This window comes from Myotis yumanensis, unplaced genomic scaffold (assembly GCF_028538775.1).
Source record: "Myotis yumanensis isolate MYYU_CA2020_CCGP unplaced genomic scaffold, mMyoYum1.0.hap1 SCAF_4, whole genome shotgun sequence".
Lineage (NCBI taxonomy): Eukaryota > Metazoa > Chordata > Mammalia > Chiroptera > Vespertilionidae > Myotis > Myotis yumanensis.
Genome location: NW_027223755.1, coordinates 112570249 through 112589448, shown reverse-complemented (window position 1 = coordinate 112589448; position 19200 = coordinate 112570249). Strand labels below are relative to the sequence as shown.

The window sequence follows — 19200 nt, the reverse complement described above, 5'->3', positions numbered from 1 at the left end:
CCCATCTTTCCTCCTAAATTTAATCTGTGACCTGTCTCCTGAGAAGCTTTAAGTTCAAAAGCTTAAAGCACTGTGTGAGCGCAGGGGAACCCATCAGCCCTGAAGTGACTGAGCAGTGGAGAAGCAGGACAGGGCTGGAGATCTACGAAGGATATGGGCAGACTGAGACGGTACAAACCTCCCTGGGCAGACAGGGCTGGATCCCATATAGTCTGATGCATAGAAACCAAAGGGTTCATTATCTACCTAGGGTTGTTTGAGAGCTAGGGAGGGAATGGAGTGGTCACAGCAGTTTTAAAAAGCTTGAGGGAAGCTAGTTGCAAAAAAAAGCCCTGTAGCAGACATGCCAGGGACTGACCAGCAGACCCTGAGTGATGGTTGAATGATTACTCTGACACTCGTTTCTGTGAAAGAGAGGGCTAAGGGACTGCCTGGCTAGAGGAACCAGACAGCTCGTTCACCTGCCTCTTTAGGCTTTTATTGTAAGAGCAGTTTGAGATAAGGTTTAACTTTTAGATACAATCAGTAGGGTAAGTAATCTTGAGAGGACACATGTGTCTGCAGTGTCCTTTAAGCAAGGATACCTAAAGATTAAGCATAAAAATTCCAGTAAACACCCGAGGGTCCACACTCGCACAGACTTGTTTGGAAAGGTCAAGGAATAATAGGGGTAGCTGCCTTGGGCCAACTCCCCTAAGTCAGAATTCCGAGAAACAGGGTGGCCGCCTTCCGCCAACACCCCATTTTGGAATTTCCTCCTTATAAACTTTCCAACCAAGTCCCGTGCTTCCCCACACAGACACAGTTGTTTAAATAGCCTAACATTACAACCTGGAGCTGTGTAATAGAAATAGCCATTCATTAAGAAAAACTGCTATATAACTGATCAAGGTAAAGGCATTACAATATTTTTAAATGAAAAAAAATTACTAGAGTTAGAAAAAGATTTCACCGTATATAATAGGTAACTTACTTAGTCAAGGTTGCCTCAAAATTGAAAATGTTGAGTTGCTTATTACTTAAAACATTATGAGTTTGGTGGACAACACCATGACAAGCATACTTTATGGTCATCTAAAGAGCTTGTAGAAATAGGAATAAGAAATTCTAAAGAAAATGAAAAAAATAATAACAGAAGTGGTAATTATGTAGGAAAGGGGGGTAAGATGGAACAGATAAGGGAAAAGCTGAAAGAATGTTTTCAAAGTGTATCTTTTTACAATGCACCAACTTATAAACCATAAGAATGTAGTAGCTGGTCAACAATAAAAATACCAAACATAAATTAAAATCGACAAATTTATTAAATAAGAACAACATAAGTATCAGGCTAATATGAGTATAATGTTTTCATAACTATGGGTATTTTAGTGATTATAAATGTACCCAGTGTTATAACTTTATTATATATATTTTACTTAGTGTCCATCTCGGTACTTCATTAGATAGACGTGAGTGCAAAGAATTTGTTTTCTTTTGAACCTGGTTCCTACTAAGTTCTCAGAAACATGGTGGATAAATGAGTAAGTTTTATGTTACTGGTAACGTTACCTTTATCCTTTCTTCTTCCTGACTAGGTGCTGATCTGTGGACATTTTAAGGGAATGAAAATTAAGCCTGGCTCAATGGGAAAGCCTTCGCCTGCTTTTGACGTTAAGGTTGTGCAGACACCTCCAGGAGATTAAACAGCCTGCAGTTCCCACCCCACTGCTCCCTTCCCCTACACTCCTAGTTTGGGTGATAACTTCATGCTATCTTAACTTCCATGGACTAGAAATGTTAGTTTGTTGGTCTCCATTTTTTTCTGTTCCAATTTTAGTATATGTGCTGCTGAAGCACCCATTTTTTTTTTAAAAGCAGTTAGTTACTTGTGCCAAGTAATTGTAAGCATTTTGTAAATATTAACCCATTTAATTTCCAGGAGCCCATGAGAGACAGAGTAATATTAGAACCACTTTACAGATGAGGCCCAGCGAGGGTAAAGAATGTACCCGAGGTTGGACAGGAGCTGCTGGTGCTGGGACTCAACCCCAAGCGACCTAGTCCAGTCTGTGCTCCACACAGCACCACACTGCCTCCTGGCGAGTCACGTGGGCAGGAGAGGCTGCAGCATTCTCCCTCTGCCCGCAGGCGGGCCTGTAACCTCTGCCATCTCCACCCCTATCCCTGAGTGGCCTCCTCTATCCCACCAGCGCCCTTGTACAGGTTAGGATTATTCTTAAATCAACCCAGCCAATGCTAGGGATAGGAAAGGAACTTACCTACTATACAAAAGAAAACAGGAGCAACAGAAACGCTAAGTGGACAAACTGACAGAGAGCTCAGACCAAACTTAACGGAGGGCTGTAGATTAGACCAATGCTTCCCAAGCTTATTCAAGCGTATGAATCACATGGCACTTGCTAAAAATGCTGATTTTTCCAGCCCCTTCCCTGGAGAGTCCGAGTCATTGGGTTTAGGGTGGGAGCCTGAAATCTGTGTTTGAAACAAGCATCCAGGTAGTTCCCGTGATCAGGTAAGTTTGAGAAAGTTTAGGTGACATTGATTGCTGACATCCCTGTTTCTATAAAGCAGATGCTGGGCCCTTTCCTCCCCTCTCAGTTGTCGTGGGAACCTGTCTAAAGGTGGGATTGCCTAGCGGTTCAGGTCTGGCTGCTGTTCGCGTGGGGAGTCTGGTGAGCTGGTACCTAGCTACGAGCAGCCGCACCCACACTCTGGTATCTGGGGATGTGCCCCAACCAGCTGGATATCAAGTTCGTGCAACTTCAAGGTCCAAAGCTCCTCATGTTCTTGTTTAACATCTTGGGACCTTGAGCTATGAGAAATGTGACTCTCCAGAGACAAAGCATTTTGTGTTTCCCCAGTCATTAGAGAGTATGTGCAACTCCTAAACGCCTCCTCCTGTCAGTAATTCCTTCATACCTGGAACCAAGTATTTCTTTAGGTGACTGGGTGGGAATCCATATTTTTTATTTACAAGAACTAAATGGTAAGACTTTACATTTACATTTCCTTTGCCTTTCAAGTTTCCCACTGGGGACATAAGCCCTCTTCCCTCTGTAAAGTGCCAGCTACGAATTATGTCCTCCTTTTCCACACAAGCCACATCTCAGGCTTAAAGGTTCTTGGTGGGTGAATATAAAAGCCATCGAGTGTTCATATTTGAGAACAGCTGAAGTCATTTAGAGCAAAATCCAGTACATAAGATAAGCAATCAGCCTGGGAAATGCCCTGGCTGGGTGGCTCACTTGGTTGGGGCTTCATCCCATACACCAGAAAGTTGTGGTTCGATCCCTGGTTGGGGCTTGTATGGGAGTCAACCAATCAATGTTTCTCTCTCACGTCAGTGTTTCTCCCTCTCACTCCATCTTTCTCCTTCCTTTCCCCCCTCACTCTCTCTAAAACATCCTTGGGTGAGGCCAAAACAAAACCACCTTGGACTGTGCTCCTGGAGAGATTCCAGAGTGTTGATACAAGGGCAGGGTCTGGCGCCTGAGTGCTGAGCTGAGTCAGCGCAATCATGCTCTGTTGCTTAAACCTCTGCACCTCAGTCTCCTCATGTGTAAAATGAGCTTCACAATAGTTCTAACCGAGCAGGACTATTGTAAGGACTAAAGGAAATGAGACATCTGCAGTGCATAAAGCATTCAGATTTAGTACTTAGAATAAGTGCTCAATAAATGCTCACTTCTCAGGGGCTTGGGGAAGGGTCGGGGGGCAAGGCTTGAAAGGGCTGACCCTCCACTGTTTCCGCTGTTGCTGACATCGCGCTGCTGAAGTCAGGTGTTGTTTGTCCCACAGTTTGAAAGCCAGTAGTGAATGTCTACTTCAGAGGAAAAGACAATCGAGATACATTGCTAAATGATACAAGCATTTTGCAAAAACAATACATTATAAAATGATCCTATTTTTTCCTATGTCTATATTGTCTCCAAAAATATTTCCAAAATGTGATTATTATTGGATGGTAATTAAAGAAAACTTTGATTCTTTTTTTTTCACATGTTGCTAACCTGCATTTTAAATGTTTTGCAATAAGAATTTAACTAAGTACATTTCTCTTAAGAATTTAAAGTATTAAAATTTGTTTGGATTTTTTAAATGGCAATAAATCAAAACAAAACAAGCAAAGCAAAGATTAAGAGGTGGCATTAAGTAAAAATTCCCTTAAATTGTTCTGTTTTATCCTAGATTTTAGATGCAAATGGCAATGTTCTACCTCCTGGACAAGAAGGAGACATTGGCTTTCAAGTTGTACCTAAGCGACCACTTGGCCTTTTCACTCATTACATAGTAAGAGGCTCATCAAATAATGTCTTCTTTTCTATTTGTTTCTCAAAAGTCCTCGGTCATGATCTCTACTTGCCACAAAGCATACCTCGGATAGGTACTTGGCCTTTTCTTGAGAGACCCATGTCCTAAGGCAGAGAACTGGAAAAGCACCCCCATGCTTGGTGGAGAAGGGTCGGGCTCCCCAGGCTAGACAATGCCTCCGGGCCACGCTGCGAGTGGAGGGCAGCCCAGAAGGAAGATGCTTCTCACACTGGGCCTCTCTGCCATCCCACACCACATCATTTCCCTGGAATCCAATGAGTGGTCTCCCTTCTTGCAGGGGTGAGAGGGATAGAGAACGGGGCAGTAATGCAAGTGCCCTTCTTCCACTGAGGGCCTTCCAAGCTCCTTACAAATGTATCCCCTCCCTAATCACAGTAGACAAATGAGTGCAAGATTTACACCAATTCATCCAAGGCCCAGGCTCTACTTGCTGGTGAATTTTAAATAATTTAGCAACACATTTTTCTTCCTGCCCAAGTTACAGGACCAATCCTATTTCCGTGTAAAACCAGACAAAATACCATAAAAACCACTGGCTGTCCTTTGAATTATTAGGTGTTAGTTCTTTCTTTGAACCGAGTGTTCCTTCTCTCACTCCTCCCAGTGTTCGATATTAGCCACTTAGCCAAAGGCAGCCTGCTCCTCTGAGCTCGAGCTCCTGCAGTGGGTACTTTGCGATCTACCTACAGAATTCTCTGGGTAGAAGCATGCCTGGTCTTTGTAACTAGTTCACCTTCCATATGTCACATGCTGGCTCCTCTTCATTCTAAGGCTTCTCAAAGGTATCAGACTTCTTTCTCCTGAGCACTTAAGAGTTCAATGGAACAGAAAAGTCACATTCACTAAACAAAATGCTATTTTTTTCACAGGATAATCCTACAAAAACAGCTTCAACTCTCCGAGGCAACAACTACATCACTGGGGACAGAGGCTATATGGATGAAGATGGATATTTCTGGTTTGTTGGGAGATCGGATGATGTCATATTATCCTCCGGGTAATTTCTTCAGCTGTGCATTTGTCTAAGTGAACTGGTCATCAGTGTCCGGGTGAACCTGCTGCTCACGTCATAAACGTCTGTTGTGTGTCTTACCTCCAGTTACCGAATTGGGCCGTTTGAGGTGGAGAGTGCCCTGGCGGAGCATCCTGCGGTGGCGGAGTCGGCTGCTGTCAGCAGCCCAGACCCCATCAGAGGAGAAGTAAAAGAACGATTCTTCTCCACTTTATAATGTGTTAGCAGCCCGACACATACCTTAAATCATAGTTCATTGGGACAGAATTACCCACTATTCATTCACTTACTGTGCAAGTCAAATAGGAAGAATTGCTGCAGAATAAAACCGCAGAACATACTCTAAGGAATTTTAACCCTCTCCAAGGAGGGCCAGGGCAAAGACGGCATGAATGCCAACAGCCCAGCTTGCACCAGGCAGGGTGTCAGAGGTCAGCTGGACAGGAACACGCTGGTGCCCTGAGGTCTGGGAACTCCACAGTCCCGGAGTGGCCGAGGAGAACAGGCTGGGTGGGAGCAAGGTCAGAGACAGGAGCCGAGGCAGCCAGAAGCAGGCCGTGGAGGTCAATAAGCAGAGGTTCAGGAAGTAAGCTCTAAGTAAGACAGGAGTCCTGACAGCTCACTCCTGTGGGGTGACCACCTGGCTGTGGGGGTAAAGGTTCCATGCCACTCTTCAGGTGCCCTCTGCCAGGCAGACTCCCAATATTCCAGATGGATAAGAGCAGGGAACAGATTCAGCGATGGCGGAAGTTTGTCCCTTTGCACTGAATTCCACCAGAAGGGTTTTGTGAGTCTCGGCTCCTCCTGAACCTGCCCCCAGCCTCAGTCATCATCAATTGTGTCCACCCAGATGCTAACTTGACAGCTGAGCCTTTAGGACTGGGTTGGCTTGGGAGTCAGCTCATATCCCAGAGTATAAGACAACAAAGTGGGTGTAGGTCCCCCCTTCCCGCACAGGGGTCAAGTGAGGGAGAGATTGACCAGTTCCACTTGCCAGCGTGGGTGAGCGCAACGCCTCCTGCGGGGGGCGTCCTGGGTTCCCCTGGTGGCAGGCCTGTCCTGGCTGTGCTCCTCGTCCTCCAGGCCTCACACTGAGTAGCACGTTCCAGAAGAATTTACCAAACAGATAAGATGAAGACTTTAGGACAATATCCAAAATATTGATCATTTTTATCCACCTACCCCAGTCTTGCAACTTATTATGTGCATTTTCACACTATTGTCTATTTTGCAATATTTTAGCTTTAAAATTCCTAATGCTATTTGCTAATCATAAATACTTTGACAGTTTTATGATAACTTAATTTTTCTCGGGTAAAATGAGTACCCGGGTACATGCCCTTGATCGGGAATCAAACCCGCAACCCTTTGATGCACAGGCTGATGCTCTTAACCACTTAACCACACCAGCCAGGCCTATTACTTCGCTTTTAAAATTTTATTTTCAGCCAATGACTTAATTTGCCTATTTAGCTACATTTTCACAATTTTCAAAAAAGTGTGTTTTCCACAAGGCTTCTTTAAAAGACACCACTTCAAACAGGGACAAAGGGGTGGGTGGCTTTGTTACCACTGTCACTTCTGAAGAGAACATCTAGGTGTGAAGTGCTGTTTAACCGTTGGTTGGAACCTGAAATACAGAGCAGAGAAACATTTGTCCAGGTCGCTGGGTTCCTAATTTTCTGGATCACACAGCTCTGTGGAATTTGAGGGCCACTGGACCAATGCAATGATGAAATTGTTGTGTATTTGCACCATCCAATACAGTAGCCACCCTTGTACGACTGAGGAAATTTTATTACCTTCCACTTTAATTTGAATGTAAATAGCTATATGTGACTAGTGGCTGCCATTTGGAATAGTACAACCATAGACTTTTCCTATAAACATGCAACATTTTGCATAGTATTTCAGAAAAATTTGAAGCACACTTAGGGCTAAAAATATCTTGTGCTCCTACTATTACAACTAATAACACCTAATGTTTTTGAGGACTTAGCATGTTCCAGGTATTTCTGTAGCCCTACATCCTGTTTTCCTAGGGAAGGGAACTGAGGCACAGAGAGGTGTCTGAACTTGGCCAAGATCATACAACAATGTATGACGGGAACCCAGGTTGTCACATTTGGGTCCATGCTCTTCACCAGGTCAGGTTGTTCCTTATTAATTTATCATTTTCTATAATGGTTTGTAAAAGACTTTTAAAAAGATAGATTTTATCCAAGGCGTAGAAGTCACAATATGCAAATCAGTAATTACAAACATTAGTTCTAAATATAATTTGCCTCTCAGTGAACAATTCACTTATAACAAGGATAAATTTTTAAAAAATTTTTTTAAATTGATTTTACAGAGAGAGGAAAGAGAGGGAAACATCAGTGTGAGAAACATACATCAGCTGCCTTCACACCCCGTACTGGGGATGGAGCCACAACCCAGGCATGTGCCCTGACTGGGGACTGAACCAGCAACCTTTTGGTACATGGGATGACACCCAACCAACCAAGTCACACTGGCCAGGGCCAGTAAGGATACTTTTTTAATTTTTTATTAATATATTTTATTGATTTTTTACAGCGAGGAAGGGAGAAGGAGAGTTAGAAACATCGATGAAAGAGAAACATCTATCAGCTGCCTCCTGCACACCCTCCACTGGGAATATGCCCGCAACCCAGGTACATGCCCTTGACTGGAATCGAACCTGGGACCCTTCGGTCCGCAGGCCGACACTCTATCCACTGAGCAAAACTGGTCAGGGCGGGGAGTTCAACCTTGTGCCAATAGCATTTTTTTAAAAAAAAAATTCATAAAAATGTTGATAAAAGTAGCAGAGCAGGCATAAATACAAATGATTTTAAGAAATGTCAAAATATAGATAGGATAAATTTATATACATGCATATACATACACACAGTTGCACAACTGCCCCATTGCACATGTAAATTAGAAATGTTCAAGGGGTTTTGGTAAAGACAAAATTGAATAATTATTCACAAAATGTTATAAAATTGCTCATTGGTATACAATGATCATTTCTCCTAACGTTGCCCAGAGTGGCTTATTGTTTCAAACAGTTCATTTTCAATCGATATTTGCTCTCCGACTATGGTGGATGGTAACTCGGGCAGCTTACCTTCAAGCTGAACTTGTTCACGTCGCAAACTCCGCTTTCCTACCTGTGAGTAAGGTCTCAGCCTGTTCAGTGCAGGATATTTCCTCATAAAAGCTGCAGGCGCCGCCTGGGCGGTGCCAAGGAAGCGCCCCGCACAGAGTGCTGGCTGGGGGCTGGATTTGGTGGCGCACTGCTATTTGACTCACCGAGTTGCCTCTCGGGAAGGCAGTGCTGTGGTACCACTTAGAACCTCAGTACACCCTTCAAGTGGCTACACAGGAGGGTGGCCTTCTGCCTTCTCCATTAAAGGTCCAAACACTCTGGGCAGAGCTTTACAAAAACTGTTCAAGGAAGGGTGAACTTTGAACAAGATTTCTGAGCATAGAGTAATGAAAGCTTCCCTGTGTTCTGCCAATTAGAGAGCAAGGCCACCCCACATCTACTCTTGTTCCTCAGGGTCAGGCAAGTGGGCCACAGAATAGCAAAGCGGCTGTGGGCATCTTCACAACCTTGTGCCAACAGAAGTGTCTGGAATAGAGTGCATGGCCTCAACGCAGTGTTCCTTCACCAAGCATAAGGCAGGCCCAGTGCGAACTGTCAAAGGTGGGGCTAGAACAGGGGTGGGCAAACTTTTTGACTCGAGGGCCACAATGGGTTCTTAAACTGGACCGGAGGGCCGGGACAAAAGCATGGATGGAGTGTTTGTGTGAACTAATATAAATTCAAAGTAAACATCATTACATAAAAGGGTACGGTCTTTTCTTTTTTTAGTTTTATTCATTTCAAACGGGGCGGATCCAGCCCGCGGGCCGTAGTTTGCCCACGGCTGGGCTAGAAGCTAGGTTCCATCAGCCTGGAGACTGTGCTTCGTGTATTGCCGTTTCCAACAGGACACTTTTTTTTTGGTTACTTCTCACCTGAGGATATTTTTCCATTGATTTTAAGGGAGAGGGAAAGACAAAAACATCGATGTGAGAAAAATACATCGATTGGTTGCTTCCTGTATGAGGCCCGACCAAGGCCTGGACTGGGGAGGAGCCTGCAACCAAGGCACATGCCCTTGACAGGAATTGAACCCTGGACCCTTTGGTCCGCAGGCCGATGCTCTATCCATTGAGCCAAACCGGCCAGGGCAATAGGAAACTTCAACAAGGACAGAGACAGGTAAGAAAGTGGAGTTCAAAATGCAGTTAGATGAGAAGGTTCAAGGGTAGATCATAAACAAAGCAGGGGTCCCAGAACCTCTCTTGTATTAGATACAGAACAGAAGGTCTGAGAGCCACATGGCTGAAGAGCCCAGAGCTAGGATCAAACCCTGTTAAACCTCCTTGCCTTCCACCAAGCACTCAGATTCCCAGTCAGAGAAAGTAAACATGACACACTAAAGCATGAAAATACACAACTGATCTTACTGTGTTTCAAATATTTATTTTAGGTAGTAAAGGCTTTTATTGTTCTGAACCCCAATTACAAGTCACACGGCCAAGAACAACTGAAAAAAGAGATTCAGGAACATGTAAAAAAAACTACAGCACCTTACAAATACCCCAGAAAGGTAGGTATTCTATTACGATATTTGCTTAGTGTTCTGGAAAACTTGTTATTTTATTTTAATGAACATTCTCCTCAAACATACTATAGCAAATGACATGGATAAGAATCAGAACCTTTGCAGAAACCGGTTTGGCTCAGTGGGTAGAGCGTCGGCCTGCGGACTGAAAGGTCCCAGGTTCGATTCCGGTCAGGGGCATGTACCTGGGTTGCGGGCACATTCCCAGTGGATGTGCAGGAGGCAGCTGATCGATGTTTCTCTCTCATCGATGTTTCTAACTCTCTAGCTCTCTCCCTTCCTCTCTGTAAAAAATCAATAAAATATATTAAAAAAAAAAAAAGAATCAGAACCTTTGAGATTAAATGAAACTCTTAAATCGAATTTGTTGGGTCATCTGGCTCATCATCAGACTTATAGTAAAATATTAAATGTCAAGAAAAATCTCACCAGTATCTCTTTTTCTCCCTTTTTGATGTTACCAAAATCTCATCCCAATGTGTGTCCTATTCTCCACCTAGAGTTCATATAATTTGACTTGGTCTAAAAATAAAAACTTCTGGGCTAATTTTCTTCTCTTGATTCCAACAGGTAGAATTTGTTCAAGAGCTGCCAAAAACTATCAGTGGGAAGATAAAAAGAAATGAACTGAGGAAGAAAGAATGGGAATCTATTTAAATCCATTCCATTAATTATCACAGCACCTATAAAACAAAGACTATAAAAACCACCAGATTATGAAGAGGTGATAAAAATATGATGCTTATAAACTACTGATTTTAAATACCTTGTGGTTATAAGAGGCTGAATTTTGAAATAAAAAAAGTAAATTCCTGCCCTAGCCAGTTTGGCTAAGTGGATAGAGCGTCGGCCTGCGGACTGAAGGGTCCCAGGTTCGATTCCGGCCAAGGGCACATGCCTGGGTTGCGGGCTCGATCCCATCGGGGGCGTGCAGGAGGCAGTCAGTGATTCTCATCATTGATGTTTCTATCTCTCTCCCTTCCTCTCTGAAATCAATAAATATATTAAAAAGAAAAAAGTAAATTCCTCCGCATTGGTGTCAGTGTTCTTATAACTTGATAATACAAAAAGAATACCATCAATTGATGAGAAATTTTAAAACGTATAATATAGAAGCAGTTTATGGACCAAATCTCTGACCTGTTGGTTTTCAAATCTTAGTTGAACAATTCTTCTAATATGCTAATAATATACAAATCTAATAGCTAATAATATACAAATCAGAACCAATCTTCAAGCATTGAAACAAAACTGAATAACTTGTAAGTTTTTAGAAGCACAAAAAAGTCAAATTACCATAATTCTTAAAGAAGAGTTTTTTCGAAGATGGCGGCGATATAGGCAGACGCGTCCCAGGTCTTGTCCCGGAGCAAACGGAGTAAGCAGCTGAAACTAATAACACCCACCCCGAATTGGCAAATTTACTCAGCTGGTGAGACGGTTTGCAGCCGGGAAGGGCAGACCTCCCCTGGAAAGGTTAAAAACCAGGGATCTGGGCAGGAAAGTTTGCCAGACCTGAGCCCAGAGGGTCGGAGGGAGACGGCATGGCAGACAGCCGCGTCTCTTGGGACAGACACAGACCCTGACCGGGGTAAGGAGTTCCGCGGGTTTGCTGGCGCCAGGAGATTTGAGATTTGGATTTTGTGATTGCGGAGAACTGAGACTACAGGGGGCATCCTGAGGAACTGACCGGACCATGCAGTGCCCATAAGAGAGGAGCATTTCCCAGATCATGCAGTGCTGGTAAGAGAGGAGCGTTTCCCAGACCGGTAAGAGAGGAGCGTTTCCGCGGCCGGCCGGCGTTTGTCTGTTTCTTTGTTTTCACTGAACCCGGCTCATAGGACAGTTCGGATACAGACACTCACCTGTGCTGAAGAGAGGGTGAAGGTGCAGACGAGGGGAATCTGGGGAGAGGCTGAGGAAAGAGGGGGAGCCGGAGGAGGTGGCAGCGAATTGAGTGCTGAGACACCCCTGGGCCCAGGACTGGGGCAGCCATTCCTCCAGAGGGTGGAATTCCTCCCCCCAGCCCCCCAGGCAAGGAGCACAGCCACACCCAGATTCCACCCTGTATGAGATAAAGGATTAAAACAAGCTGATTAGTCCCTGGGTGTTACCAGGGTCTGGCCTATAGAGGGATTTTCAGTCCCACCAACAACACAGAGCAGGGTAAGGATTAAAAAAGGATAGAGAAGCTGTATAGCCTCAGAGGCCAACCCAAAAACACTGCCACCCAGAGGCTGAGCCACAAACTGACTCTTAGGGGAATACAATTTAAGGCAGACTGGATCACAAATACGGCCTGCTTTAAAATCAGGACTGTGATTTACAACACGGAGGAACAGTGTAATGCAGTGAAATTCAACACTCTCCTAAATACCTGGCAGGACTAAGGCGAACCAGGCTGAAGAGTAGAAGAACCGAAAGACCATCACTACTGCAAATTTTTTCTTTTTCTTTTTCTTTTTTTAATTTTTTCACCTTTTTACTAAGAAACCAATTTTTTTTTCTCTTTTTCTTCTTTTTCCATCACCTGATTTTACCCTTTCAATTACCACATTTTTATTTTTAACCAGTATTATTACTGCTACCATTTTACCATTTTTAAAAGTGCCATTTTATTTTCTCTTTATTTTCTTTTGGGATTAGTGTTCTCCATTCTATTTTCATCGTTCCTTTAGCATTAATTTTCCCTATCTCAATTTCACCTCTTTGCTAAAACCCTCTTCCTTACTTTTCCCCTTTTGGTGTCCTGTTTCTCTTACCCTATTCCTGCTCCAGACTTTCCCAATTCCTTCTTTTTACCCCCTGTCTAATTCCACCCTACTTATATATCCTATTTCCAATCTACTGCTCTAAATCCTTATACACCTATTCTTTATCCTTCTTCACTTTCCAAACATTTTTTTTTCTCTTATCTTTCTATTGTTTTCTTGATTGTTGAATATATTGGGCTTTTTTTTTATTTGTTTGTTTGTTTTGTTTTGTATTTTTTCTTCTTTTTTAGGACTGGTTGTGAGGTTGTTTTTCTTTTTCTTTTTCTTTTTCTTTTTTTTTTTTTCTGCTGGTTTTTCCCTTCCCTCCCCCACCCCACCCCGGCTATTTTTGTCCTTCTGTTTTCCCTTACTCCTCTGGATATTATTGGTGGTTTGTAGTTTGCATTCATCTCCAGGGATCTGTTGCTGGAATTTGTTGAGATTAGTGGCAGTTCTATTGGAGTTTGCTCCTCATACAAATAGTCTCTTCCCCGCTTCTACTTCATTCTCTCTTTTCGCTCCTTTTTTTTTCTTTTTTTCCCCCCTCTTTTTTCCCAATTCTATTTTTGCACTCCTTTTTTGTTTGTTTTTTTCTTATTTTTCTTTTCTGTTCTCTCTTTTATCTTCTCTTCTTTCTCCCTTATCCCCTAATTCTCTTAATTCGGGTGGTCACCTTTATTTGGGGTTATTAATATTGTGAATATACTTGTGTTTAGTACCTGCTACGTTGTGCCTTGCTCTGTTGTATTTTGTGCCTTTAAATCAACGCAGCAGATCCAAGCAACAGCAGCCCCCTGACCACCGCAGCCTCCTGATCACCACAGCCTCCTGATCACCACACCCTCTGTCTGTGGAACAGCAGCTGTACGTGAAGCCTCCCCCCACCAGCCAGAAGAGCCAACACAGCTGTGAACAACACCCACCAGAGGAGCTGCTGCCAACTGGAAAGCAGCTGCCACCGCAACCGTCTGAGCAGCAACCACAACCCAAGGAGCCCCTGCCACCCAGGGAGCAGCCACTGAACATCTCAACATCTACATATGTCAGCGAGATCAAACATGGGTAGGCAAAGAAACCCCCAAAGGAAAGAAAAGGAGGACTCGCCAGAAAAGCAGCTAAGTGAGACAGAGATATGCAACATGACGGAAAAAGAATTCAGAATAAGGTTCCTAGAGTACATGCACCAGATGTTCAAGAAGCAAGAAGAAACAGATGAAAAAATCAACAACTTAAGTAAGTCCCAAGAAGAAATGAAGAGCGACATAGCTTCAATAAAAAACTCCATTGAAAGTATCAACAGTAGACTGGGAGAAGCGGAGGACCGAATTAGTGAATTAGAAGACAAGGAAGCAAAACACACTCAAACTGTACGGCAAATGGAGAAAAAAATTAAAAGACAGGAGGAGAGCCTAAGGGAGCTTTGGGACAACATGAAACGAAACAACATACGAATAATAGGGCTGCCAGAACAACAGAAAGATGAACATGGATTAGAAAACCTATTCGAAGAAATAATATCAGAAAACTTCCCTGAGGTGGGGAAGAAAAAAGTCACACAAGCCCAGAGTCCCAAACAAGGTGAACCCGAAAAGACCCACACCAAGACACATCATAATTACCATGGCAAATGTTCAGGATAAAGAGAGAATCTTACAGGCTGCAAGAGAGAGACGGAAAGTAACATACAAGGGATCTCCCATTAGATTATCAAATGATTTCTCAACAGAAACACATCAGGCCAGAAAAGAATGGACGGAAATCTACAAAGTGATGCAAAGCAAAGGACTGAATCCAAGAATACTCTATCCAGCAAGGCTATCATTCAAAATTGAAGGGGAAATAAGAAGCTTCACAGACAAAAAAGGGCTAAGGGAGTTTATCACCACCAAGCCAGCCATGCAAGAAATGCTAAAGGGACTGGTGTAAAAAGAAGAAATATCAAGCTCAGAAAGAAAACAGCCACACACACACACAAAAAAAGAAATGGCTACAAACAAGTACCTTTCAATAATAACTTTAAATGTAAATGGACTAAATGCTCCAACCAAAAGACATCGAGTGGCTGAATGGATAAAAAAACATGACCCTTACATCTGCTGTCTACAAGAGACCCACCTCATTAGAAGGGACTCACACAGACTGAAAGTGAAGGGATGGAAAAATATCTTTCACGCAAATGGAAAGGAAAAGAAAGCTGGGGTAGCAATACTTATATCTGACAAAATACATCTCAAAGTGAAGGCCATAACCAGAGATAAGGAAGGCCACTTCATAATACTAAAGGGATCAATACAACAAGAAGATATAACCCTGGTAAACATATATGCACCCAATGCAGGAGCACCCACATACATAAGAAAACTTCTGGAAGATATCAGGGGAGAGATCGACAACAATACAATCATAGTAGGGGACTTTAATACACCACTGACATCACTGGATAAATCCGCTAGACAAAAACTCAGCAAAGAAACAGCAATCCTAAATGACTCACTAGATCAGATGGACTTAATTGACATCTTCAGAACACTTCACCCCACAGCTGCGGAATATACATTCCTCTCAGGTGCTCATGGGACATATTCAAAAATAGACCACATATTGGGTCACAAGCAAAGTCTCCACAAATTCAAGAAGATTGAAATCATAAAAAGCTTCTTCGCAGACCACGATGGCATAAAGTTAGAAATAAACTACAATAAAAACAACCCAAAATACTCAAACACTTGGAAGCTGAATAGCATGTTATTAAATATTGATTGGGTTACCGATGACATCAAAGAAGAAATTAAAAACATCCTGGACACTAATGACAATGAAAACACAACAATCCAAAACCTCTGGGACACAATGAAAGCAGTCCTGAGAGGAAAGTTTATAGCTCTACAGGCCTATCTCAAAAAACAAGAAAAAATGGTAGTCAATCATCTAACTCTACAACTCAAAGAATTAGAAAGAGAGCAACAAGAAAACCCCAGAGTGAGCAGAAGGAAGGAGATAATAAAGATTAAAGCAGAAATCAATGAAATAGAGACCAAAAAAACAATACAGAAAATCAATGAAACCAAGAGCTGGTTCTTTGAAAGGATAAACAAGATTGACAAACCCCTAGCCAGGCTCACCAAGAAGCAAAGAGAGAGGTCCCAAATAAACCAAATCAGAAATGATAGAGGCGAAATAACAACAGACCCCACAGAAATACAAATGATTGTTAAACAATACTACGGGCAACTCTACTCCAACAAACTAGACAACCTGGAGGAAATGGACAAATTCCTAGAAAAATACAACATTCCAAAACTCAATCAGGAAGAATCTAAAAACCTCAATAGGCCAATAACTATGGAAGAAATTGAAGCAGTCATCAGAAAGCTTCCAGCAAACAAAAGCCCAGGGCCAGACGGCTTCACAGGGGAGTTCTACCAAACATTCAAGGAAGAACTAAAACCTACCCTCCTCAGACTACTACAAAAAATTCAAGAGGAAGGAACGCTTCCAAGCTCATTCTATGAAGCCAGCATCACCCTAATACCAAAACCAGGTAAAGACATCACAATGAAAGAGAATTACAGGCCAATATCCCTCATGAACATAGATGCCAAAATCCTCAACAAAATCTTAGCAAATCGGATCCAGCAGTACATCAGAAGGATCATACACCATGACCAAGTAGGATTTATCCCAGAGATGCAAGGATGGTACAACATCCGTAAATCAATAAATGTGATACATCACATAAACAAATTGAAAGAAAAAAACCACATGGTCATATCAATTGATGCAGAAAAAGCATTCGACAAAATCCAACACCCATTTTTGATAAAAACTCTCAGAAAGGTGGGAATAGAAGGATCATACCTCAACATAATAAAAGCCATATATGACAGGCCCACAGCCAACATCATACTCAATGGACAAAAACTAACACCATTTCCCCTAAGAACAGGAACAAGACAGGGATGCCCACTCTCACCACTCCTGTTCAACATAGTACTGGAAGTATTAGCCATTGCAATTAGGCAAGAAGAAGAAATAAAAGGCATCCAAATTGGAAAAGAGGAAGTAAAACTGTCCTTATTTGCAGATGACATGATATTATACATACAAAACCCTAGAGACTCCATCAAAAAGCTACTAGACTTAATACATGAATTTGGCAATGTAGCAGGATACAAAATTAACCCCAAGAAATCCGAGGCATTTCTATACACCAATAGTGAACTTTCAGAAAGGGAGATCAGAAAAACAATCCCATTTACCATCGCACCAAAAAAATTAAGATACCTAGGAATAAACTTAACTAAAGAGGTTAAAGACCTCTACTCAGAAAACTACAGGACGTTGAAAAAAGAGATAGAGGAAGACATAAACAGATGGAAGAACATACCATGTTCTTGGATTGGTAGAATCAACATCATTAAAATGTCCATACTACCCAAAGCAATCTATACATTCAACGCACTTCCCATTAAAATACCAATGGCCTTCTTCAAAGATCTAGAACGAACTCTCCAAAAATTCATCTGGAATAAAAAAAGACCCCGAATAGCTGCAACGATCCTGAGAAAGAACAAAGTAGGTGGGATCTCAATGCCAGATATCAAGCTGTATTACAAAGCCACTGTTCTCAAAACTGCCTGGTACTGGCACAAGAACAGACATATAGATCAGTGGAATAGAATAGAGAGTCCAGAAATTAGCCCGAACCAATATGCTCAATTAATTTTTGACAAAGGAGGCATGAACATACAATGGAGCCAAGATAGTCTCTTCAATAAATGGTGTTGGGAAAATTGGACAGACATATGCAAGAAAATGAAACTAGACCACCAACTTACACCATACACAAGAATAAACTCAAAATGGATAAAGGACTTAAATGTACGACAGGAAACCATAAAAATTCTAGAAGAATACAAAGGCAACAAAATCTCAGACATATGCCAAAACAATTTCTTCACTGATACAGCTCCTAGGGCAGTTGAAACTAAAGAGAAAATGAACAAATGGGACTACATCAAAATAAAAAGCTTCTGCACAGCAAAAGAAACCATCAACAAAACAACAAGAAAACCCACCTCGTGGGAAAACATATTTGCCAACGTCATATCTGATAAGGGCTTAATCTCCAAAATTTATAGGGAACTCATACAACTTAACAAAAAGAAGACAAACAATCCAATCAAAAAATGGGCAAAGGATCTAAATAGACACCTTTCAAAAGAGGACATTCAGAAAGCCAAGAGACATATGAAAACATGCTCAAAGTCACTAATCATCCGAGAGATGCAAATCAAAACAACAATGAGGTACCATCTCACACCTGTCAGAATGGCCATCATCAACAAATCAACAAACGACAAGTGCTGGAGAGGATGTGGAGAAAAAGGAACACTTGTGCACTGCTGGTGGGAATGCAGACTGGTGCAGCCACTATGGAAGGCAGTATGGAGGTTCCTCAAAAAATTGGAAATGGAACTCCCATTTGACCCTGTGATCCCACTTCTAGGAATATATCCCAAGAAACCAGAAACACCAATCAGAAAGGATATATGCACCCAGATGTTCATAGCAGCACAATTCACCATAGCTGAGATCTGGAAACAGCCTAAGTGCCCATCAGTAGATGAATGGATTAGAAAACTGTGGTACATCTACACGATGGAATACTATGCTGCTGTTAAAAAGAAGGAACTCTTACCATTTGCAACAGCATGGATGGAACTGGAGAGCATTATGCTAAGTGAAACAAGCCAGTCAATGAAGGAAAAATACCACATGATCTCACTCATTCATGGATAATTAAGACCATTACAAACTTTTGAACAATAATAAATACAGTGGCAGAGCTGCCTCAAACCAATTGTCGGACTTCAGTGGTAAGGCCAGGGAGGGTTGGGGGACAGGAGGGAGGGGAGTAAGAGATCAACCGAAGGACTTGTATGCATCCATATAACCATAACTAATGGACATAAGACACTGGGGGGTAAGGGAGGGCAGGGGCTTGTCAAGGGTGGGGGGGAAAAAAGGACACATATGTAATACCCTTTGTAATGCTTTAAGCAATAAAAAAAAAAAAAAAAAAAAAAAAAAGAAGAAGAAATACTGACCTGAAAAATAGGCTAGGGATTTTTATTAGTCATATTTTTATTCAAATAACTTAAAATAGTTTAAAATTAATTTTAAGGTTTAATTATAAAAGAAAGATATCATATACTATTATTGCTTATTATCCTATACTAGGGGCCCAGTGCATAAATTCCTGCACCTTGAAAGGAACTGTGGGCCGTGAGGCTGCGGTGGGCACAGGGGTGGGTCCCGGCTCCTTCCGCCGTGGTCCCCCAATCCTGTCTGCCAGCAGCCCCACTCGCACCTGCTGATGGCACAGAGCGATTGGGGCTAGTGCCAGCAGCGGGTG

The 19200-nt window shown here is 42.3% G+C and overlaps 1 protein-coding gene across 3 annotated transcripts in view; it reads left to right on the top strand.

The window, feature by feature from the left end:
• ACSM3 (acyl-CoA synthetase medium chain family member 3) overlaps nucleotides 1–11054 on the top strand; it is a 69054-nt gene extending 58000 nt beyond the window's left edge. Inside the window, exons 8-14 of one of the 3 annotated variants that reach the window (XM_070413724.1) lie at nucleotides 47–170; nucleotides 1578–1658; nucleotides 4192–4293; nucleotides 5205–5332; nucleotides 5435–5534; nucleotides 9895–10018; nucleotides 10604–11050. In XM_070413724.1, coding sequence (XP_070269825.1) covers nucleotides 47–170; nucleotides 1578–1658; nucleotides 4192–4293; nucleotides 5205–5332; nucleotides 5435–5534; nucleotides 9895–10018; nucleotides 10604–10686 — 742 coding nt within the window. In that variant the 3' untranslated portion in view covers nucleotides 10687–11050. Of the gene's footprint in view, nucleotides 1–46; nucleotides 171–1577; nucleotides 1659–4191; nucleotides 4294–5204; nucleotides 5333–5434; nucleotides 5535–9894; nucleotides 10019–10599 lie in introns of all 3 variants that reach the window. The other 2 variants (XM_070413725.1, XM_070413726.1) reach the window with 2 other exon arrangements.
• Nucleotides 11055–19200: the final 8146 nt, after the last annotated feature.